The 25,444-nt window shown below is 40.5% G+C and overlaps 1 protein-coding gene across 4 annotated transcripts in view; it reads right to left on the reverse strand.

The window, feature by feature from the left end:
• Window positions 1-25,444, reverse strand: part of LOC145351150 (kinesin-like protein KIF13B) — a 166,743-nt gene that overhangs the window by 16,112 nt on the left and 125,187 nt on the right. For 3 of the 4 annotated variants that reach the window (XM_080200823.1, XM_080200822.1, XM_080200825.1), the window contains 15 exons: window positions 23,162-23,335; window positions 21,573-21,730; window positions 19,685-19,817; window positions 16,843-16,989; window positions 16,022-16,051; window positions 15,052-15,151; window positions 14,305-14,431; window positions 12,926-12,981; window positions 11,072-11,196; window positions 9,467-9,643; window positions 8,235-8,327; window positions 5,181-5,333; window positions 2,426-2,503; window positions 1,751-1,804; window positions 201-309 (listed from right to left, as the gene is read on the reverse strand). In XM_080200823.1, coding sequence (XP_080056949.1) covers window positions 201-309; window positions 1,751-1,804; window positions 2,426-2,503; window positions 5,181-5,333; window positions 8,235-8,327; window positions 9,467-9,643; window positions 11,072-11,196; window positions 12,926-12,981; window positions 14,305-14,431; window positions 15,052-15,151; window positions 16,022-16,051; window positions 16,843-16,989; window positions 19,685-19,817; window positions 21,573-21,730; window positions 23,162-23,335 — 1,714 coding nt within the window. The remainder of the gene's footprint in view (window positions 1-200; window positions 310-1,750; window positions 1,805-2,425; window positions 2,504-5,180; window positions 5,334-8,234; window positions 8,328-9,466; window positions 9,644-11,071; window positions 11,197-12,925; window positions 12,982-14,304; window positions 14,432-15,051; window positions 15,152-16,021; window positions 16,052-16,842; window positions 16,990-19,684; window positions 19,818-21,572; window positions 21,731-23,161; window positions 23,336-25,444) is intronic. The other variant, XM_080200824.1, reaches the window with a different exon arrangement.

Below are 25,444 nucleotides of genomic sequence, written 5' to 3' on the forward strand. Positions count from 1 at the left end.
AGCCAACTTCAATGATTTTTGCTACAGAAATGTAAGTTTTAAAAATGGTCAATGTGTCTTTTGAAAGCATTAAAACAGTAAAATTGTGATAGAAAGTCAACTGACTTTGTTTTCTCTATAATTAGTATTCTTTTAATATCCTTGCAGTATCCCTTTCTGAAAAGAAAGATTCCAAGTCACATCTTTGCACCAGTTCTCACCTGCGTCTGGTGGCATGGAATGCCTGGACACTGGGGAACGGTATGGAGGTGTCTTCTTGTTTGACTGCAGTACAGTTGTCGAAATGTCCTGCTGACTCTCCCATCGACTCTGTCCAGGGAGAAAAATAAGCAAGAGGTCCAGTTACTTCTTTGCAGCAATCCTCAAAAGCAAGACAGCAGCATGAGAGACTCTGGGCACTTATTTAATTTTTTAAGGGGATCACTGATTAAGATGGGACACTCCATTTACTCTCTCATTTAAATCTCTTGAAATACCATAGACAAGATAGGAGGGAAACCTCCACAAATAATTCCTGCAAGATTCACAGAAGCTGCTACAACAATTTTACTCGCTACTCATATACATATTTGCATGTTTGGGTGGAAAAGATATCGGGCTTCTGATTAGGGTATCAGTCCTTGTAGGAATCAAAATTATACATCTAAGTTCTAATATTTATGGCAGACCTGATGAAAGTAGGAAGTAGTCATGGGTCAGTACAAGCATATCAATTTCTGCATACTACTCCCAAAGCATTGCAATTGAACAAGACATCATAATTAACTGTTTTTTAAAAAAGTAACTTTTAATTAATGTAACTTCTAAAGAATGCTTTTTTGTGGACAAGCATTTTTCGATATTTCACAACTTCAGGCTAAAGGGACGATTCTTTAAAACAGAGATAAGGAGGACTTTCTGTGGTGAATCTGTGGAACTCTTTGCTGCAGAAAGCTGTGGAGGCCAGATCATTGAGTATCTTTAAGACAGGGATAGATAGATTCTTGATTAATAAAGGGATCGGGGTAATGGAGAAAAGGCAGGAGAATGGGGATGAGAAAAAAAAATCAGCCATGATTGAATGGTGGAGCAGACTTGATGAGCCGAGTTGCCTGATTTTGCTCCTTATATTTACTTGTTCCTTAACCATTAAAGCTGAAGCTGTAATTACAATGAATGCAGATGGCCAGGAAGCTTATCCCATTGCTTAATTCTACTCATTGTGGTCCCAAATTGCAAATTACAAAGTTACTTGAGATTTAAACTAAGTAATGCAGATATCAAGTTCATTTTTCAAATCAGCAACCAACTTTGGCTACTGGAAACATTTTCAGGCAAACAGTAACTGGGTGACAATGGCTATCTGCATCCATAACAAAAATTAAAAGGAGACCGATTCCCTTGAAATACCATGGTTTTGATGCAATTGGGGATTTGAGTAATGGGGACAAGGAGTTGATGCTATTAATGCAACATACATTGACTACATAAATCAGCCTGAGCACTTCTTAAGAAAAAACATTTATCAAAACCTGGTGATATCAGTTGCATGGCTCCCATGATTGCACACCACCTAGAAGCTTAACTGCTGGTTAATGGCAGCATGGGATAAATGTAACTGGAATCACTCCACTCCAACTGTAACCTCACATTGCAGTAGAGATACAAGAATCAATTACTAAGTCAAGGTTTGAATATTGAGGAAAGTTATTAATGTTTAACAATGCTACTTTAATGCTACATCCAATCCGAATCACAGGAATGCAGTTACCTTGTTACGTTCAAGGCTTGATCTTGCATTGAGATCATGACGGCTCCCAGACAACTTTAAAAAGGTTCAAAAAGAAGCACACATTATTGGAGTGAAATGAAACTATTAAAGATGTTGTGACAGGTCAGAACATGCAAACTCAGGATAACCGGTCATGCATGCTCTAGCAGATCCAAGCTTGGACTGTGACAGTGAGAATACATCAAAGGAAAAAAATGTACAGTGCTGCATTTTGAATAAGCATACTGAAGTGTTCGTTAACGTTGCAGAAAGGAAGATAGGGAATTTCATGCTCCCGAAAGGAATCAAGAAGCGCTGTGTGAGGAAGGTCATCAAAAAGATAACCTGACATAGACTCTCGAGTTGAATGGCCTTTTCTCTCTGGATATTGTGTTCACAGACAGAATTAGCATGTCACACATTGCCAATAGGTAATTCGATTAATATTTTAGAATTAGCTGTCAGCCAGGACATCACAACTTCTAATCATTGTTATCATCATGCATCAAGGATATTGATCCTGTAATTCCTCCCAGTTCATTACCCTCTGCAGTAACATTTCAGCAGTTTCAAGATGTTAGAATGAAGCTTGATGTTCCTAGAAACATAACACAAAGCACATTCTGCTCCTAGCCCCACACACAGGCAGAGGAAAAATAATTTCTGGAGTCATACCCGGTTGACGTTTGGAGAACTGATGCACCTTCTGGTCAGTTTACGCTTTGCATTTAATTGTTCTTTTACTGCAACTTCCTGTTCACAAAACACAGCAGAAAAGAAACAACACAACATGGTATCAGACAAAGACAAGACTAGACAACACAGCGGACAGACAAATCTGCAGTTCTACAATGTAAATGGAAGAATTCATGACTTAAGGAGCAAGCAAGCAGTCAGCCTCGCCAATTTCTTTCCTTCTGCAGCACAATTCCACAAATGCTAATGAACTTCTCAGCAATGTTGCCTCTTATCTCAACCCTTAATTACTTGTGCTTGCGGACAGTGAGAAATTTTAGCAGAGGTTGAAAGAAGAGAGGTGGGGCTGCACCAGGTTGAGCCAAACACTGATCTCATCTAAATATACTTTCCAACTGCAGAAGACTGATCAGCACAAAAGTAGGTAATTCAGATCCTTAAGCCCAATCCACTGTTAAGTTAAAGCCTAATGGAGTCAGATCATGGCTGCTTCATATCTTGCTTCCATATTCTTCAACAACTTGCATCTCCATCTTTGTCAACCTTCACTGGCTCTCTACCTTTCAGTGCACTTAATTCAGAATCCTGGTCTACAAATTCATCACTCTATACAACCTCTTCCAACTCTACATCCTATTCTGAAACTTTACTTCCACCAACTCTATTGCTCTGTTCAAATCTTTCAGACATCTTGGAACTTATACTATAGTTTATTCATTAGTGTCATAAGTAGGCTTACATGAAATTACTGTGAAAATCCCCTAGTTGCCACACTCCAGTGCCTGTTCGGAACTACACCTCTTAAACAACTTTGTTCTACTCTGTATTTTACTACTGTTAAAAGTCAAATGCAGCTCCTGATCTTTAATACCATTCTTAGGACCTGACTCTTCATGACTGGTTTCTCTCACTGAATTCCAGCCTCGGATCACTGCCTGTGTGGAATTTGCACATTCTCCCCGTGTCTGCATGGGTTTCCTCCAGGTGCTCTGGTTTCCTCCCACACTTCGAAGATGTGCGGATTAGGTTGACTGGCTGTGCTACATTGACCCTTAGTGTCAGGGGGACTTAGCAGGGTAAATGTGTGAAGTTATGGGAATAGGTCCTGGGTAGGATTGTGGTCGGTAAAGACTTGATGGGCTGAACATTCTCCTTCTGTACTATAAGAATTCTACGATTCTAATGCTCGGTATGTTAAAGGTGCTGCATAACTACAATACGTTGGAGTTTGAAATTGTAGACTGAAGCATAAGCTGGCAAATTCCAGATGCCCAATTTTTTGCTGTCAATTGACTTTTTTGATATTCCAAAAGAGGCTTAAATAGGATTTATTTATTTGTTAAAGGTATTAATCACCATTTGCTGGACAAACAAACATCATAGTCTTCTTTTGGTGAACCGAATTAAAATTCTGAAGATCACAAGTAAATTATACAAAAAATGTACTTTGCACTATTGAGATTTTCTCTACCTATGACCTTCACTCCTCTCTCCTCTAATCCAATGCTGTCAGAATTGTTTAGTCCCAGTGAACTCTCAGTTTGTGTGTTGCATTTGCAACAGCTTCATTTCTAGGTTTTTCTTCCCTTTTGCAACTGTGTCATGTGGTGCCAGGATAAGAATATCTCATCTTTAGAGTATCAGGGCAAAGGACAGGCAAATATTCAAATGCAGAAAGCTGACAGACATTAATGAATATGTGGATGGTTCAGACGGTGCAATCATAAAAAGGAAGCTAGCGTCTTGAGATAAACAGAAGCTTGGGGCATTTGGTGAACATCTGAACGTTCAAAAACATTGATTTAAGACACCAATTTACACATGAACAACTCCATTTAAAAATGACATTTGTTCAGACAGTGATGGCAAGAGAGCTAAAAGTTCAACGTAACTAAAAACATACAAAAAAATTTGCAGAAAAAAATACATATTTGAAATTTAATTTTTATTAACAAACTGTTTGCATTGAACACAAGGCCAGATTCAAATCCAAAAGAACTTCTGCCTTAGTGCAATTTAAGCAACAAATATCATAACCTCAAACGTGCACCACTTGTGGCTCATATCGCTGTTTTGTCCAAAGATGCTCACACATTCACTTCCCACACCCTCTACCTCTGCATTAATTACTGAATTAATCACAAAGAAACGTTGATTATCTGAGGTTTTTTGATCTGCGAGCTGGGATCACGATTTTTATTGCTGGTTGGCTGCAAAGATTTGTTAATAATACACAGCTGATCCAACAGCTCATAACTCCCCTTTGGATCAGCTCTCTGGCAGATCTGACTACTCACGTCATAGGGGAGGGCATTGCCAAGGAACGATGCACAGCCCTAGCTAATTTACTGGGCAGAAATAACAAGAGGCGAGTATTACTTGAAAGGGTTGAAGAGGATGGGACATGCAGCAACTTACACTCAATTATCCACAAGCTTCAATTATATGCCAAGAGTCAACACAATGGATAATCTTGTGATTAAAATGATCGGCTGCTCCTCTAGAACAGCTGATTTCTGACACCCAGAGACAAGCAGATGCACAATTCAAACCAAAATAACACCTGGCAACTAAAGCCAGCTCACATTTCAACCACTGTGTTTCTAAACGTTGACTTCCCTTGCCTGTGCGTACAGTGTAAATACCAGACAGCATGTCTGCAAGTTTTAATATCAGAAATTAAAGGCGTGCAAGCATCAGCCTGATCAGCTTCCTTTCTCTCAGGAAAACTCACCTGACGTAGGCGATCCAGAGTGAGAATATTCTCCACTGCCAGCACACTACGGAGATATTTCTCAATGTATGCTTCTTTCTCAGCAGACTCCGCATTTTCCAGCTCTGCTGCCATTCGTGCCAGAGTTTCACGGTCCTCAGACGCTTGAGCATCCTGAAAACACAAAGGGGAAGCTGAGATCATTCACATAACTCACTGTATTGCCCGAAGGCAAACCATGAAAAAGAAAATGTAAAAGGCCATTTATTTTAGTATTCACAGCAGCGGATTTATGGATAACATTATTAACTTTTGGTAAAACTGGAAGCTACCCATGTTGAGACACCATACAGGATTCTGATTAGGTTCCATTGTCAGTACTGATCACTTAGGCAGGAAGACCCATTTCAGCTGTCTGCTAATGTCAGAGGACTTGATTAAGAGGAAAGGTAGAAACACAAACATTTTAGCTTCAAGAGGAATTAAATGGTTAAAGGACAGCAAGGTGGCGCAGTGGTTAGCGCTGCTGCCTCATTGCATCAGGGATCCGGGTTCGATTCCCCATTTGGGTCATTGCGTGTGTGGAGAATGCACATTTTCCCTGTGTCAGCGTGGGCTTCCTCTGGGTGTTCTGGTTTCCTCCCACAGTCCAAAAATGTGCGGGTTAGCTTGATTGGCCATGCCAAATTGCCCCTTAACATCAGGGGGACAAGCAGTGTAAATATATGGGGTTACAGGGATAGATCATCATCATTGCAGGCTTTGTGGGCTGAATGGCTTCTTTCTGGACTGTAGGGATTTATGGAAAGCAATGGAGTTATCCCGAATCGCTGATTAGAATCACTGATGAGGTCTCGGCTGCAGGGAGCACTGTACTGCAGGAGAAACATCGAGGTTTGAACAGGGCATTGTTTAGAATGGTACCATGACCGACCCCCCCCCCGATAGAATTCAGTTGCATGGAGAATCTGGTGAAGCCAGTATTGTCTTCGGTAAAATTAAAGGGGAGATTAAATAGGAGTGTTCAACATTATGAAGAATTTGATGGAGCAAACGGACACACATTGTTCTGATCGGAAGGACGTTACCAGAGGACATGGATTTAATATAATTGACAGAAGAACCAGGAGTGAAATGAGGAGAATTTTTTCTTTTTAAACACAGCAGCCTATGATCTGAGTAGTGGAAGTAAATTCAATAGTAACTTTCAAAGGAAATTAGATAAGAGTAAACAGAAAGCTTTGGTGCATTTTATTTATGCTGTGAAGTTACAGATTCTACTGGTAAAAAATACTGATCAACTCCACTCACTAATTTATAACAATGCCTCTGTACCTGCTTCCACAAGATAGCAATAGGCAGCAGGATTCACTAATAGTTAATGACAGATCATTAAAGGATTATCAAGGTGTGTGAATAGCTTCTCCCTACAATCAAGTTACTCTCTGGTGTACATCCATGGCCCCAAAGAATGCAATTCCCATAATCTCAATTACCAACTTTCTCTAAAATAACACTTCATTCTGAACAGTGTTGTGTAACTTCAATGCTAAAGGAAATGGAGTGCTTTCACATTCCTACTAATCCCAGGGCTCTTGCCCTGAGCACTAGAGAGCTCAAGGCGACAATAACATAGTGGTGATGTCACTGTGCAAATAATCCAGAAGCTTGGATTGATGCTCTGCTGTGGAGATGCTGGCGTTGGACTGGGGTAAACACAGTAAGAAGTCTCACAACACCAGGTTAAAGTCCAACAGGTTTATTTGGTGGAAAATGCCACTAGCTTTCGGAGTGTTGCTCCTTCATCAGGTGAGTGGCCTGACGAAGGAGCAGTGCTCCGAAAGCTAGTTAGCGTTTGCTACCAAATAAACCTGTTGGACCGTAACTTGGTGTTGTGAGACTTCTTACTGTTAATTCTCTGCTGACACAGGTTCAAATCCCACCACAGAAGCTGAGGGAATTGAAGTTCAATTATTTAATGAATCTCGAATAGAACTGCTAGTCTCATTAATAATGATCATGAAACCACAGAACAGTTGGTTAAAAAAAAACATCTAGTTCACTAATGTCCTTTAGGGATGGAAATCTGCCATCCTTATCCAGTCTGGCCTACATGTGACTCAGGTGTAGGTAACTCACTGCCACTTGCTCATGGGGCAATGAGGGATGAACAATAAGTGCTGGCCTGGCCAGTGAAGCTCACATCCAAGAATTAAAAAACTATACATATGCTCTGCTAACAAGAGCACAATGACGCACCACACTTGTATTAATGCAAACTGGGCAGACACAACAGACACAAAATTAATTATAATTACAATGAAAATTCCAAATGCAAGTCTAATCCAAGTAATTGCAAGTAGGTTAGGCAGAGAGTTAAAACTTACCTGCATTTTAATCATATACCTTATATTTAGTGGCTATTAGCTTCCCTGTAATTATGTTCAAAGCAAATGAATGACTGGATAATGCAGCTGTAATTCCATTATTTAAACAGCACAGGATGACAACATTCGACCCATCATATCTATGCCACCTCTCTGAAAGTGCTTCTGCGCTCTTTTTTCAAAGCCCTGCAACTTTTTTTTTCAATTTTAACAATAAATCCAATTCCCTTTTGGTGTTAATTCTGGATCTGCTCCACTACGTGTATTCTACATTGCAGATCATGATTTGCTTTGGAAACATAATTGCTTGTGCCCCCTTGACTCTTTTGCTAATGATCTTGAATCAGTTTCTGATGGTTACCTGCCCTCCTGCCAGCGGAAACAGTTTATCACTTTCTGCTTCATCAAAGCCCCTCACGGGTTCCCCAGCAGGACTTCCACAAGGCTCCAAAATAACCTTTGAGTAGTGTATACATCACATATAGATAATATTGTACCGAAAAGACTTGCAGGCAGCATTATATACTTTTGCCGAACCGCCTTCCCTGGAGCAATCCTTTCACTATTCATAACATTCAGATATTCTGAAGATCCTATTATTCAATAACCACAAAAAACACTCATAAGGTGATACACTTTTTTAAAAAGCTCACAGAGCATCAAACTGTGATATTTATTACTTACGTACCTCTGGAATATTGGAGACGATCTCAAAGGTCACACCACATGCATTAAGTGTACTTTTGTGGGACATTCGTCTCAAGAAGTTTTGTGCAAAACCCTGTAATAATATTTTGTTTTAATATAAAAGATACATGTTAATAAGTTTCACCCCAATCCATCCAGAGCAGACACTAACTGCAAATCAATCGCACAGTGAGCTCCTGGCAATCTGTAGTACTGTGGCTTTTCATCCTTTCCAAGACTGGCAGTTTATATCAGCACCCTAAATATGTGTTTTTTCTTTGTATTAGCTGTGTGTCCTATGCGTGCAGGAATTATGTTTCAGAGAGTGTAAACCAAGCTAAGAAAGTCACAGGGCTGGAGTTGCTGTTTGCCCCAATCTGTTATCCACATCATCTTCCTGTACAACCCAGCTGCCAAAGCTTAAGGTGGTAGCAAAGAGCAATGTTCAAAGTTTCTGCTGCTTTTCAAATGAGCATCAACATACTAAAGCTTAACCTACATTATGTTACAGGTGCAGCTGCCCTCCAGCAGCTAATAATTTTTTGCACGTGCTTCAGTGAGTGTTGATAAGCTATTCCCTCTCACTAGCTATCAGATGAGAGCCCAAGCATATCCTCAATTAATGCTTATGGCAGCACACTTTCTAGCAGGGCCACCAGGTAGCAAACAGGAGCAAACTAGCTGACTTCATCTTTCCTTAACCCAAGAGATAAAATGCTGGAAAATCTCAGCAGGTCTGGCAGCATCTGTAAGGACAGAAAAAAGCTGACGTTTAGCGTCCAGATGACCCTTTGTGAAAGCTTTAACAAAGGGTTGTCTGGACCCGAAAAGTCAGCTCTTTTCTCTCCTTGCAGATGCTGCCCAACCTGCTGAGATTTTCCAGCATTTTCTCTCTTGGTTTCAGATTCCAGCATCCACAGTAATTTGCTTTTATTCATCTTTCCTTAAATCAGGAGCAATTAAATCAACTCCAACATCCGAAAAGATTTCTTGGTTAAAATTATATGGACACCACACTGGGTGTGCCGTAGTCTGTATGACGTAATTCACATTTGTCTGTATCTTTGTAAACAGCTGGCTAGCTGGCTTTCTATCTCAAATCTTGAATTCTTGTTAGCCTGCCCGCTATTTTGAATTGATCCCTATTTTCTACTGAATTGAGGAGCTCAGGTAGAGCAAAAGGAAACGCTCCAATTTTATCAGAACAAACAGATGATTTTCTTGAGCTTATACCTGCCGACTGTAGACATTGACACAGATGCGCTTGCGTAACACCAGCTGCATCTCAGCAGGGTGGCTGAGCTGCACCACCGTCTTCACGATGAGGAAAACACGCTCGTCGACTGGAGTTCCTTTGCTCAAGGATGAACAGTTATGGACATTGGAGTCCCAGGAAGCCTCTGCTTTCACCTTGTCCAAACAATGTTAAAAGACATTACTGTGCAGAATTTACCATGGATAAATTATTAGTTCATGCAGCAATTACGCAATAAAATAAGTCCAAATATATTATAAAATATAAGATATCAGGGAATGATGGACACTGGTATTCAGCATTACATACTATCTTTCAGTTACACATTAGAGACAAGCTTATTTTTATTCTTTCTTGGTATCTGCATGTCACAGGCAAGACTGGCATTTCTTGCTCATCCCTAATTGTCTTCGCGAAGGTGGGAGGTGGGCTACCTTCTCAAACCACTGAAGTCCTTCTGGTACAGGTATTCTCATACTGCTGCTAGGCAGGGAACTCCATAATTTTGATATCTTGGGTACCATGTTTGGTAAAACCATGTGGTTTGCTGGGCCATTTCAAAGGACAGTCAAAAGTCTGGGCCTAGACTCACAAGTGGGCCAGACCTGATAATGACAGCAGATTTCTTTCTCTAAAGAACACTCTGGAAGGAATGGGTTTTGACCACAATCAATGATAGTTTCATGGCACCATTACGGAGACTGTGATTCAGTTCCAGATTATTATTAATTAACTGAACTCAGATTCCACCAGTTGCTGTGACATTAGCCCAAGCCTTTGGATTGCTAGTCCATTACCACAATGCCATCATCTTGAGGGAGCACGGTGGCACAGTGATTAGCAGTGCTGCCTCATAGTACCAGGGATCCTGGTTCAATTCCCAGCTTGGGTCACTGTCTGTGTGGAGTCTGTACGTTCTCCCTGTGTCTGTGTGGGTTCCTCCGGTTTCCTCCCAGTCTGAAAGATGTGCTAGTTAGGTGCATTGCTGTGCTAAATGCTCCCTCAGTGTACCCGAACAGGCACCCTAGTGTGGCAATAAGGGGATTTTCACAGTAACTTCATTGCAGTGTTAATGTAAGCCTATTTGTGAAACTAATAACTTTTTACTTTTCACTTCAAACACAGCACCCATTCCATTCAGTTACACTTAGCATAGCTCTTACAGTTTGATACAAGAATTTTAATTCTTTTTGAGTGGATTAATTTTGCAGTAGTTTATGTTGAGGCTGGTTCAGTTTTGGGTTCGTTATATACTAATGGAGAAATACTTGCTGCAAAACCATACCACGAATGACTCTTCATTTCTTTCCTTATTCTCCTCCAGCCTTTCAAAATAAAAACAAATCTTCATCCATCACAAGACCATCATAATTTCTGTTCCTTTCTGACTACAGAATCTTTATCGCTTATTTTACTATATTCCTTCCTGACTTCAAATACAACCCATAAACTCCTTTTCTCTCTCAAATTCCCCTTCCTTTACTGCTTGCTGTCCAATATTCTGCCTTGCTCCACACTTTGAGAAGTTTATTTCATTTGAGGAACGGTCAATATTTTAAATTGAAATCGGAGAAATATGTCACCTCTGGATCATGATGCTTTGCAATCTGAAGTTCAAAAATATCATCATCATCTTCATCAACAAGGCTGGCATCCAATGCACCAGGTTCTGGTCCATCCAGATCTTCACGAGAGCTGAAGTCATCAGCTATTGGTGGGTAAGTAAAACAAACAGAAAATAGCAGCAACATTAAACTAAATAAAAGGATAACATCTGTTGGCATTTAGTTTTTTTTTTAATTAAATTCACATTCATATTCTCCCCCTAGTTAATGCCATTCCTCCCTTGTGTTCAGAACATGCTTGTTGGTAGGGAGTGATGATTAGCCAAGCTTCATAACATCCGTGGTCTTGGCAAAATGAAAGAAAGGCTTGTAGAAAGGCATTCATTGCTTCTTCAGTTTCCCTTCACTCTTTCCCTTCCAACTACTCAAGAGGGAACTGAAAAATTTGATTTGGTGCAACTGGTATTTGAAATCAGGAATCAGCCAGAGTAATGTGTAAAAGAAGAACTGAGATCAGGGCAAACTTTTTTTTTAATTCATTTATGGGACATGGACATCACTGGCTAGCCAGCATTTATTGCCCACCCCTAGCTGCCCTTGAACTGTGTGGCTTTCCAGGCCATTTCAGAGGGCAGTTAAGAGTCAATCACATTGCTGTAGCTCTGGAGCACATTTAGGGCAGAACAGGTAAGGATGGCAGATTTCCTTCTCTAAAGGACATTAGTGAATCAGATGGGTTTTTCCAACAATCGACAATGGTTTCATGTTCATTGGGAGACACTTAATTCCAGATATTTTTTATATTGAATTCAAATTCCACCATCTGCTTGGCAGGATTTGAACTTGAGTCCTCAGAACATTAGCTGAGTTTCTGGGTTAATAGTCTAACGATAATACCACTGGGTCATTGCCTCCCCTACTCTGGTAGGGAATGGGTGAGGAAGAGATGATAAGGATGAGCTCAGCAGGTGTCCAGGGAACCCCAATACTTATGTCAGCCCTGGCAAATTACTGACTGACTTGCACATCGGGAAGTGCATTTTTATCCTGATTGATGTGGCTGTCTCTCTAAGCCCTCTGGAAGTTGCCACATGCTTTAAAAAAATCTCCTCCATACAGCTGAGAAAGCCAATAAGACATTTGAGAGGAGGTTCACTAAATGAAGAGAAATTGTTTCCAGTTGCTCAAAAGTCTGCAACCAGGCAGTGAAAGCTGAAGAACTGGAAGCAATATGAGGAAAAACCTTTGACACAATGAATGGTTAGAATTTAGAATACATGGTCAGATAAGATGGCAGAAATAGATTCAGCAGAAACTGACATGATGTAATTGGATAAATGCTTGATTGAGAAAAAGAACAGAGACATGGGGAAAGAGCCTGGAAGATGAGACTAATCCGACTGTCGTTTGAAAAAACTAGCACAGACACAATGAGCCGAATGACTTTCTTCTGTAATTCTCCTCTAGGCTCTTGTGGGGAAAACTTGTGAAATGAAGGTGGAACTTCCAAGATTCAAAGTTCTGGAACCAATTGAAAGCTTAGAAAACATGCTGCTTCTAGTTATTGTACCTAGATAGGTTATCAACAGTATATGAAACCTAATACAATTAGAGTAGAAAGAAGAGAAATAATAGCCCCCTCTCTAACTCAAATATACGTAGATTAGCTAATGGTAATAAAATTACTACAAATTTCCAGCAAAAAAATCTTCATTATACATTGTATCATAGTAAGTATGTTTCTATTAATTTGTCAGCATATAAGTGATGCTGCTAAAATCAGATGGCTTACCCATCCTCCAAATTAAGAAAAAAAACATTATTTCCCCTCTTTCATCTGGTGCAGAAGAGAAGAAACCATGCAAAATTTACCATTTAGGTCAAGGAAAACAACAGGAACATGTGTTTCCATTCCAGCTGCTGGGCTCCTGCAAGAAATGCCAAAAATACATCAATATAAAAGGGGATAAGCAATTTACAATCTTCACGAGAAAATGGACGGAGTTACAAAATTTGAGTCCAAACTGCCAGCTAAAACCCCAGAACTCCGAACAGTAAAAATTAAAATCTGCCTCAGTTACTGTAAACTAGCAACTCGAGTGAAATTGTGGAGCATGATTCACAAAACAATGGTTAAAAAAATTTTGGCGTTCCAAGTGATAAAAGATACTAAAAAAATGAATTATTACTCAATGCCATAACTGACCATGTTAATTTTAAGTCATGCCATTTGAATCATTGGATAATTCTAAACAGTTTTAAAAGGAAAACATCTCATTTTCATGTTTGGCTAATCAGAATGTTTGGAAATTAAAAAATCAACATGCAATTATTGGGAAACTGTTCCTTGCACAAAATTGAATATTTACTTTGAATATTTAGTATGCATTAACCTGTACAAATACACACTAATTACTTGTTCACAAAACTGCAAGTGTCTCAAATTGTAAATTTCTTCAGGCTGAAGCTAACAATGTATTTGACTTGGAACACACTGGTACATTCAGCAAAACAAAATCTGCCAAGATCAAAACATACTTTAAAGTGACTTTTTTTTAAAGACTGTTTAGATCTGGAGGGAGGGAAGTGAAAGAAATGATCCATTTGCTTCTGCAAGGAAGAAAAGGCATTTGGAATTTTGAAGTTAGGGCTTTTAGTCAGCCAGAGAAACAGGGTCTGGATTTTTGCCCACAGGCAGCATGGAGTGAGGATAATGGCTTTGGCAGGTGGTTAGACCAAACTTTATGGATAGCAGCCAATTAAGTAGGGGCCGCCAGGGCTACCATCATATTAAGGATGGTGGCTCACCCTCAAGTGTGCTGGTCCAATCAGAGACCCGACAGTTTTGCAGACTTCAAGGAAATGGTGGTTACAGCAAGCTAAGGCACAAGGCACTTCCTTCTCTGCCCATGGCCTCTTCTTTGCTTTATAAACCGCCCCCACAACATCTTGGCAGCCATCTCCAGGCAGCTTCCTCACATTGATGGCAAGTGGCGGGGTCGCTCCAAGTTGTCAAGTGCACTGTCAAACAGCTCCCAATTGGACCATTATATATGCAAGTCAAATGCCCACCTCCTTGGCACAAGCAGACCACTTCCAGTCACACCATCAATAAAATGCTGGACCATGCTGGATAGTTGACCCGATATAGTTCCCTGCAATTTTATCAGCAAACCCGCCCCCAGCCACCTGAGGGCCAGTAAAATTCAGCACAAGGACTCCATTTTTCTTAAATAATTTTGCAGACAAACCATTTTGCTGGGGACCCTGGGATTCCACTCCCAGCTGATGGGACCATTACAGCATTCCTCTCCTCCGTTAGTGTCAATCTTCGTTCCAACAACTGTGCCTCACGGTCTGCATCGTCTTCAGACTTATCTGCAAGAAACACGATATTGAATTCACACTTGGCTTTGACAAAGTGAGGGGTAAACAGGCCACCACAGCACTATACTAAGATTCATGTTCCATCAATACAGAATAGGACAGGTGACTGCCAACACATGCATTCCATCAGAACTCATACTTGACCAACCAAGAACGAGACAAGACATCACACGTCTAATTTATGCATTATATCTGGGCTCATATAACATCTGGGCCAATATAACATGGGGATTAATAAGCAAGCTGGAGTTCAGAAGAATGAGGAGGGGATCTCATAGAAACCTATAAAATTCTAATAGGACTAGGCAGAGTAGATGCAAAAAGGATGATCCTGATGGTAGGTGTCCAGAGCCAGGAGTCACAGTCTGATGACACATGGTAGACAGTTTAGCTCAGAGATGAGGAGAAATTTCTTCTCCCAGAGAGTGGTCAGCCTGCGGAATTCACTACCACAGAAAATAATTGAGGCCAAAATATTGAATGTTTTCAAGAAGCAGTTAGATATAGCACTTAAGGCAAACAGTATTGAAGAACATGGTGGGGGGGGGGTGGGTGGTGGATATCAGGCTATTGAGTTGAATGATTAGCCATGATGAGCTTGCTTCACTTACTGGGTTTACAAGCGAGTTTCTGGAGCTGCTTGTCAAGATATTCCTGCCTCTTAGTCAATGCAGTTAACCATTTCCGACGCAGTTTCTCCAAATCCCTTTCCTACAAGAAAATTAGAATTAACATTTGCAGGCTAATGGGGTGACACGGCGGCACAGTGGTTAGCACTGCTGCCCCACAGTGCCAGGGGACCTGGGTTCAATTCCTGGCTTGGGTCACCCATCTGTGCAGAGTCTGCAGTATTCTCTCTGTGTTTGCATGGGTTCCCTCTGCCCCTTGTCATCTCTCCAGTTCAAAGTAATTTCTTGTCTGCTATAACTTCTTTCCAAAAGGTTAATCAGCGAAAATTCATGTTATTATAAATTACTACCTTTCTTTTGATTTTAGGGTTTTAGCCCAAGAACTAAAATTCATTAACCAAAAGAGAAAATGCTGGAAAATCTCAGCAGGTCTGGCAGCATCTGGAAGGAGAGAAAAGAGTCGACGTTTCGGGTCCCGATGACTCTTTGTCAAAGCTAAAGAAAAGGGTCTTTTATCCTTTCATTTTTTACCAAAATTAATTGACAATCTAGATCTAATCCTTAATGAATATGGATTCTTAACACAAAATTGACCCTCTTCAGCGCTTCATCTTTTCTAAGAATGGCTGATGTGCTAAATGAAAAAATGCTGCATCAGTACAGTACCGAATACTCTTTTGTGACTGGAGTTTGGGCATGAAATAAATACGTAAGAGCGAGTAGTTAGTTTTATTCCACTGAACATGTTTAAAGCAAGAACAACCTGGCCAAGGGAAAGCAAACAACTAGCCCCAATCTAACCCCAGCTACCTGCGCTGAAATAGTTATTCAAGCCCTTAGTCTTGACTAAAGGAGATTTCCAACAGATATGGTGCTATTGTATAACTGACTGCTGATAGAGAACAATTTGCATGAAATGAAGGCAAGTAATTCAAAAACAATCAAACCATACCTGGTAACTGTCCATGTCATCCTCTTCTTCCTGTGTAAAAAGTGAAAACAAACGTCAAAGAAATGTTCATAATGGTATGCAAATTTATAAACTGGGTGAACAATTCAATTAGCCAGGATCAAATTAACAAGGACAACGTGTTTACTTCACAGCTGGATAGTATGCATTAAGTTCAAGGAGCAGGACCGGCACCATTCAGACCTCACTGTTCTAGGGAGAGTTGGCACCTAAAGAATTTAATTAGAACCAAGCAACAGGAAACCAAAAGCAGTAGCAGAGATTTCAATGATTTTAAATTAGAATCAACTTCTGCAGATGAATGGGGCAGCACACTGGTTAGCACTGCCACCCCATAGCGCAGTGGCCCAGGTTCAATTCCTGGCTTAGGTCACCGTCTGTGCAGAGTCTGCATGTTCTCCCCTTGTCTGCATGGGCTCCCTCTGGATGCTCTGGTTTCCTCCCACAGACTGAAAGACATACTGGTTAGGTGCACATGCCATACTAAATTCTCCCTCAATGAACCCGAACAGGCAACAGAATGTGGCTACAACAGGATTTTCACAATAACTTAATTGCGCTGTTAATGCAAGTCTACACATGACACTAATAAATAATAATCGGTTTTCTCAATATTCTCATTTTATCTGCTTCCAATCAAATGTTTCAGGCCAAACTCATCTTAGGTCCAATTTCTTTAAATAAAACAGTGGGTTTAGCAGTTTACTTTAATGCCATGTTATACGCTCCTTCTGTGCCATTCCTAATTTATCACTTTAAATTGCACTGCTATTACCAACAGCAACAGACCTTTAGCCTCTTACCAAGTGGATATCTTGATATTTCTGGTTTTTAGCTGGTCTGGTTTTGACACATCCCACAGCAACAGACAACACTGCTTCAGTAATTAAAGGCAGCGTCCCAGAGTCTTGAACTGACCTTACTTCAACTTGAATACGTCGAGACTGACCCTGCAAGGCAACAGAAGAAAGATTTTTATGCAAGTTGATATATTGTTCACACTCAAAAAGCAGGGCACAGCAGAGACAGACAACTATAGGCCTTGGGGGCATATTTCAAATTCATATATAGATCATAAGAAATAAATCGTAAGATCATTTGTCCAAAAATATTTAGTAAACAGTGACAATCAGGAGTTCCTGTTTGAACAACCACTGTGACATTCAAATGAACTTGATGAGTTGTGCCTTGAACTTCCAAAACATACATGTAAAAATTCCATATACAAAGTAATTGGTGTATTTATTCATATTTTGGGTACAGGTTATATAAATTGGCTGAAGGGTGGAAAGCAACACAAACTTGTCAAAGGGGTTATATGTCAGATGTGGAGGTACCAGGTGCCCAGAGATTGGTGTTGGAGTCACTATGTTTCTCACCTACATCAGTAACTTGGATTCAGACTCTCAATGCATATCAGTGAAATTTGCAGACAAGACCAACCTACAAACATAGAAAATGGAGAAGTAGGCTATTTGAACCATTTGGCCTGCTCTGCTGCTATTCAATAAAATCATAGCTGACCCTCTATCTCAACACTATACTCCCAAGCTCTACTCTACACTTTGACAGCTTCTAGCATCAAGAAATCTATTTCCTTGTTAAATATATCCAATGACTTGGCCTTTACAGGTTCACCACTGTTGAGTAAAATAAGTTCTCATCTCATTCCTCAATGAACTACCCTGTAGCCTGAGACAGTGACCCCTTGTTCTAGACATCCCGAGCCAGAGGAAAGATCACCCATGCATCAAGTCTGTGCACCTGTTAGGATTTTATGGAGAAGGCAGTTGGAGTCAGAGACATTCAATGAAATGAGAAAGAGACAGCAGGTAATGATAGATTAAACTTCATGCAAACAAATGTAAGGTAGTGCACACAGGAAAGAAAAATGATTAAATGCATACTCCACGAATGGTGCTGAATTGGCTGCAGATGTAGCTGAACAATATCTAGGAAACTTAGTAGGCTCGACATGTCCAGTTAACTATAGAATTCCAATCAACAAAGCTAACAGAATACCGAACCCAATAGCCAAAAGAATAGTATATTAGTCAGGCGGAGTCATGATCAGACAGCACAGTATTCTCAACAGTTTGTACCTTGAATATGGTGGTTAAGGGGACATTTATCCTCTGGAGGCAATGTACAGAAGAGACAGAAACCTGATACAGAATGTCAGAAAGCTGAACTACAAGCAAAGACTGGAAAAACATGGGTGGTTTAGCCTTGAAAAGTCATGTCTGTCTGAGAAATCATCTTATAAAGATACACAAAACAGTGAAATCGTTTGGAAAGGCAAAATAATTAAAACATGAAAATCGGTTGGGAGCATGAGTAAAATACAAGTTTAAGGATAATGTCAGGAAGTTCTGTTTATGAAGTGATCAAGGCATTGAATGGAATACATACTAGAGTAGTGCAGGTAAACATTCTGAAATTATTTTCAGACGTTATTGAGTGCTGTAGTGATGATCTTGTCTCTTTGCAAACAAATGAACTAAGGTGTGCTTAGCGACCCTCCTCGCCTGTTAGTATCTTGCAACATTTTAGAATTTTGCTTGCAACAAACTTTTCCATAATTCCAAGTCATATGCAGTGTTGGTATTACTGACTCCCAAAGCACAAGACTTTTGACATCAGATGTGTAAGACCCGTTATTTGGGAGTCAGTTGCAATGATAAAGCAAGAGGAAATATAAAAGCAATTAATGCCTAATAGCGATGCAAATGCTCTAGTGATTGCCATTTCTTTGGAAAGATAAACAGGATATGGATCAGAAAAATGCACAAAAGAAAAAATCCTCGATTCCTTTTGCCTCTATTATCTGAAATCTGACATAATGATCACCTACACTGATGAAATTTAGTTATAAAAAACAAAACTTGAAACTCAACCCAGGAAATGGAGTCTAGTAGTGGACTAGACATGCAACCCAGATCTTAAGAGCTAATTCCACCACTGAAAAACGGAACAGGAAAATATCTGGTAATTTGTAAGCTAGTTATCAGAAAATGCTGTCAAATTGCTTTGACAACCCAACTGGTTCACAAATATCCCTCAGAAAAAAGAGTGCATCATTCCCTAAGTTAATCAAATCTACACAAGCTGAAGTTAAAACCAAGACATATAGCTGTTTTTTAATTGGAGAGTTGATTTACTTAGTCCAGTGTCTCAGCTATTCCCATTTATATCTTCTGATTAAGCCAACAAGATAAGGAGATAAATTAACAAAAGATCAAATGTACAAAGGCACATCAGCTGTTTAACAGCATAAATGCCATCAAACCATAATAAAGTAATTGCTATTAAACCTTGATGTAATTAGTAAGACATTAACACCTCTCCTCCAATTCAGGCTTACGTGGGACTCCAATTCTACAGTATGTGACTAAAGCATATGGGTTCAGGACTAAAGCATAATGTGTTCAGGTTGACTAAGGAAAGGGAATAAACACTATATTGTCAGTGTTGCTCATACAAAAATCAACCCATCTGACTAGGATCTTATCTGAATGATTCTTATATTTTCCTCATGCTAAAACCATGTTCTCACCACCTCAACACTAAAATCCAAAAGGAATTTCAGACTTCTATCACAGAAGCCCACTTTAGTGCGAGATTCCACTCCTGCCTCCCGTTTACCTGTCGTAGTTGAAAGATGCCACCAGTGGAAACGTCCTTCGAGGGGGTCACCTCCACAGGAACGTACTCTCCATTTTCATTCAGTTCCAAGATCTGGATCCAAAGCTCTACCTTTCTCATCACCTCACTCCACCTGTAGATGTACATGTTTTTAAAGGAGCATTTAATCACTCGGGTATATAAATCATTCATTGAGCAAAGGCTAAATTCAATAGTCACCCAAGCTCCACCTAGAAAGCACATTATTAGAAACCGTACAGCGCAAGAGGAGGCCATTCAGCCCATCAAGTCTGCACCAACACTCTGAAAGAACATCTTACCCTCACCCACCTCCCCCGTATCCCCGTGCATTTACCATGACCAATCCATCTAACCTACACATCTTTGGACACTAAGGAGCAATTTAGCATGACCAATGCACTTAACCTACACATCTGTGGACCTTAGGAGAAAACAAGAGCACCCAGAGAAAACGCATGCAGACACGGAGAACATTCAAACACTACACAGTCACCCAAGATCAGATTCAAACCCAGGTCCCTGGCACTGTGGGGGAGCAGTGCTAACCATTGTGCCATCTGCCAGTGGTGATCTTTATACAAAATTTATTATAACTTATAGGGGTTTATTTTGATACTGGTTTGAACATAATTCAGTATTGCTTCCTCCTGTTATTACATAAAGTGTTGCATCATATTGTATATGAGCAGAACACCAAAATAAATCAGTTTTTTGTTTTAAAGGTTAAATCCCAACACACTAATTTCATAGAATTTACTCAGCACATTGACATCGATTTACTATAGGGGAGGAAAAAGTTCATGCAGTCCAAATGTTGTGTAATTTACATTCCATTCTATGTGTACTGAAGACCCAATCATGAATAGCACGATACTGGGAACCGTAGTCCTGGTCTTTAGAAAGCGAAGTCCAGCAGACGGACACCTGTACAATTGCTTCTCAATTTAATACAACTGTGGTATTCCCTGGGAATGATGCAGATTTTGCCTGGTTATTTTCCCAGGAAGGGTACCCTGTGTCAATAACACTTGGCAAGAGATGGTATGTTGTAATGGAGGGTAATAAATTGAACGGAAGAATTACAAAAATGAATCCGGCGCCAGAGCTACCAACTGAGATTGGCTGAAACAACTAATTTATGCTTCGCTTTGTAATATTTTTATGAATTTGTTCGATTGAAAATACTTATGGTTGGATAAGTGATTGCTTTAATGGCTGTACCTCGCTAATCAAGTTTTGCTGAATGATTTGTGTAGTTCTTTTGGTAGAATGTGTTGCTTAAAAAATTGAAATCGAGAAAGGCATGGTTGAATAATATTTCTCAGTTTAGTCACAAGTAAGGCTCACATTAACACTGCAACGAAGTTACTGCGAAATTACCCTAGTCACCACACTCTGGCGCCCGTTTGGGTCAATGCACCTAACCAGCACGTCTTTCGGAATGTGGAAGGAAAGCGGAGCACCCGGAAGAAATCCATACAGACATGGGGAGAACGTGCAAACTCCACACAGATGGTGACCCAAGCCGGGGCTCGAACGCAGACCCCTGGCACTGTGAAGCAGCAGTGCTAACCACTGTGCTGCCTCCACTTATAATAATAAACCAATTTAAATGGAGACGAAATTAGAAAATTGAACATGAGCCAGAGACCAGGGGAAGACAATGTTGGAACAGTCAACAAAAAGAAGAAATAACTTGAGAGACAGCAACAGAATAGGAGGCAGCTACGGAAACAGTGAAATAATTACTTTAAAATTTCATCCGTTTTCAGTACGAGATAGCTTCCAATGTTTGTAATAATACTTTCTACACAAGGTGGTAGAGTATAATCTAATGGACATTGATATCCAATGTCTCTATATTCACCTATCCCGCAGGGATCTCGTTTTGGCTTGTATTATTCCCAAGTCCCATATGGAAGGATTTTTCCGAGAATCACGTGATTTATGTCCGTATACTTGGAATGCCAGTGCACCTTCCGAGAGATACTCCAACAGATCTTCAGAAAGATTGACTGAGAATTCCTAATCAAGATAGTGGAAAGAATTATAGATTAAGGCAAAGTGCCAACATCCAACACACAATATACTGCTACTCACATGGGTACATTTTCTAGAACATACATGTTAGTTTTCAGGCACATTAGCCCAGATTTGACAATGTTAACAGTTTATATCCTGTATATGTTTTGAATATTGAAATAATGAGATAGCTGGAAATCAAAGATCAGAAAACACAGAAAATGCAATACGCAATAGGTTAATCCGTAACTGAAAGAGATAGGTTTATCTCTTCTGTATAGTTCCATGTTTAATGAAGAGTTACAGTAACTTATCTACTGTTGTAAAGACAGATGTTGCCAAAGCTTGCTATCTTGCACTCATCAGGACAGAGGAAAGAATGCCAAATTGAACAGATTCCTTATACGAGGCATGGCCCTTTGGCTGTATGCAATAGGCACAGTACAGGCCATACTTAACAGCCCACCTCTTGCAAGACCTAAAATGTCTACAGGTACATTTAATTATGTGATTGGGCAAGACTTGCTAAACAACTCAAGCAAACTAACAGCTACACTAACAACCAACTTAAGATAATCAGTTGAGCTCCTAATGTGGTTTATTTATACTTGCAAAATGTATTCATATGCAGGGACCTATTTTTTACAAACAAAAGGAATATGTTCAAGTTTTGGATCTTTTGGAATTTCCAAACATTCTTCTTGTGTCTATGTGGGTTTCCTCCAGTTTCCTCCCACAGTCCAAAGATGTGCTGGTTTGGTGCATTGGCCGTGCTAAATTCTCTCTCAGTGCACCTGAACAGGCACCAGAGTGCGACAACTAGGGAATTTTCACAGTAACTTCATTGCAATGTTAATGTAAGCCTACTTGTGACATAAATAAAATTTAGTTTTAGTTTAGAATTACCAAGAAGCTTGGAGAGCCTATAGTTCCCTGTTGCTTTCTCCATGGATACACTTCAACCAATCACTGTCAATCTGCAAACCAATCAGCACCCTTTTCTCGTGTGGTATAAGTTGTTGTGATTGCTTGAAATTTGGTATTCTTGCATTTATCCTGATGAGTACAAGGTTTCAGCAACGTGCCCTTCTTTTCATCAATAACAAATTTATTTCCTCAGCTATTCAATGACCTGCCATGCAATTGTAGCATGCTGAAGATTATTCGTGCCTGTTAGAGAATGTCCTGAATCAACTCAAGCTATGGCAAGAGGGACAAAGTACATCAGCACCAAAGTTCACTTGCTATGAGCACACTAACCCCTCAACACACCACCACTGCCTTGCAGCAAAATGTGCAAAGATCCTCAGCTTTTTGACATCCAATGTAGAAATTGTTTCAATCTGAAGCCTCTCTACAAAGCCAAGCTAAACACCTAGGCAAATTGGCAGATGCAACACAAGTCAGATGATGTTCTAAGAGTTACTCCCTCACCTTACAGTGGTCAAAAACAACCATGCACTCCGGGTCCTTGCCAGCAGAACTTGAGGAGGAAGGGTCCACCTCTGGTGCAACAATGATTGGTTCAGTCTGATCCCAGAAGGTATACTGGCAGAAAACAAAGTTCGACAGGTGTCGAGGCAAGCCTGTAGCCTGAAGAATTTTAATCTAGCGGAGGAAATTAGTTAAACAAAATTACACATTATTGTTTTCACCAGTGTATTCATTTAGCATACAAACTGTTTTTCTGAGATTAATGGCAGGAAGATGTTGGCACAGTGTTGATGTGACTGGATCAGTAACAGAGGTCCAGCCATTGCTCTGGGTGCACAGGTTCAAATCTCACCATGGCAGCTGGTGGAATTTAAACAGAATTAATAAATCTGGGATATAAAGCTAGTCTCAGTGATGGTGATCTTGCAATTAATCGTTGCAAAAATCCATCTGACACTCTAATGTCACTTGAGAAGGAAATCTGCCATCCTTACCTTTGAGACGTATAAGATGATGAATGGGATGGATAGGATAGAGGTGGAGACACTCTTCCCGCTCAGAAAGGATAGTAGGACTAGGGGGCACAGCCTCAAGATAAAGGGGGGGGCGGTTTAGAACAGAGTTGAGGAGGAACTTCTTCACTCAAAGGGTGGTGAATCTCTGGAATTCTCTGCCCGTTGAAGTGGTGGAGGCTACCTCGCTAAATATTTTTAAGACACGGGTTGATGGGTTTTTGATAAGAGAGGGGATTAAGGGTTATGGGGAGAGGGCGGGAATGTGGAACTGAGCCACGACAGATCAGCCATGATCTTATTGAATGGCGGGGCAGGCTCGAAGGGCTAGGTGGCCTACTCCTGCTCCTATTTCTTATGTTATGTTTGGCCTACGCAAGACTCCAGACCCACAGCAATGGATCTGCATTGCCCTCTGTAATGGCCTAGGACATCACTCAGTCCAAGGGCAATTAGGGATGGGCAACAAAGGTTGGCCTTGCTGACAACACCCTCATCCCATTGACGAATAAAAAAAAATGCAAAAGCACCAACTGTTTACAAACAATATGAACCAGCAGGACAGGTTAGTACTGACAGGGGTACTGCTGTGTGGTAGAATAGATTCAAACTGGCAAAGGCCCTTATATCAAGAACAAGAGACAGGTAGGATGCAAGACTGGGCGGAGAAGTGGCAGATGGACTTCAACCCGGATAAGTGTGTGGTGGTTCATTTTGGCAGGTCAAATGGTATGAAGGAATATAATATTAAGGGTATGACTCTTAGCAGTGTGGAAGATCAGAAGGATCTTGGAGTCCGGGTTCACAGGACACTCAAATTGGCTTCGCAGGTAGAGGATGTGGTTAAGAAGGCATATGGTGTACTGGCCTTCATCAATCGAGGAATCGAGTTTAGGAGTCGGGAGATAATGCTGCAGCTGTGTAAGACCCTGGTCAGACCCCACTTGGAGTACTGTGCTCAGTTCTGGTCGCCTTATTACAGGAAAGACGTGGAAGCCATTGAAAGGGTGCAGAGGAGTTTTACAAGGATGCTGCCCGGACTGGGTGGCACGCCTTATGAGGATAAGTTGAGAGAGCTCAGTCTTTTCTCCTTGGAGAGAAGGAGGATGGGAGATGACCTGATAGAAGTGTATAAGATGTTGAGAGGTATTGATTGGGTGGATTCTCAGAGGCCTTTTCCCAGGGCTGAAATGGCTGCCACAAGAGGACACAGGTTTAGGGTACTGGGGAGTAGGTACCGAGGAGATGTCAGGGGTAAGTGTTTCACTCAAAGGGTTGTGGGTGCGCGGAATTGGCTGTTGGCGGTGGTGGAGGTAGCGGATTCAATAGGGTCTTTTAAGAGACTTCTGGATGAGTACATGGGACTTAGTAGGATTGAGTAGGATTAGTTTATAGGTAAGCCTAGTAGGTAGAGATGTTCGGTGCAACTTGTGGGCCAAAGGGCCTGTTTGTGCTGTAGTTTTTTTATATTCTAACTCTTCAAGAAAATGATCAAAACGTAGAACGGATATCCAAGCACAGCAATGAGGACAAAAGCTTTGAGACAATTTAAGAAACAGTTAGTCTGATTGTTGACGAGTACAGTGATGATAAATGAACTGTAACTGTGCCTCATGGATCAACCATGTTTAACCAAATGCTATTGCTAGTTTGTACTTAGCTTACCAAATCTGTATGAAGCTGACAAATGTCCTGCCCTAAACCAGTTAAGTTAATTGGTAATTACTTGCTGTGCAATCAACCCTCATGTTGTGCCTTCTGATACAAAAAC

This window comes from Carcharhinus amblyrhynchos, chromosome 12 (assembly GCF_965287045.1).
Source record: "Carcharhinus amblyrhynchos chromosome 12, sCarAmb.v2.hapA, whole genome shotgun sequence".
NCBI lineage: Eukaryota > Metazoa > Chordata > Chondrichthyes > Carcharhiniformes > Carcharhinidae > Carcharhinus > Carcharhinus amblyrhynchos.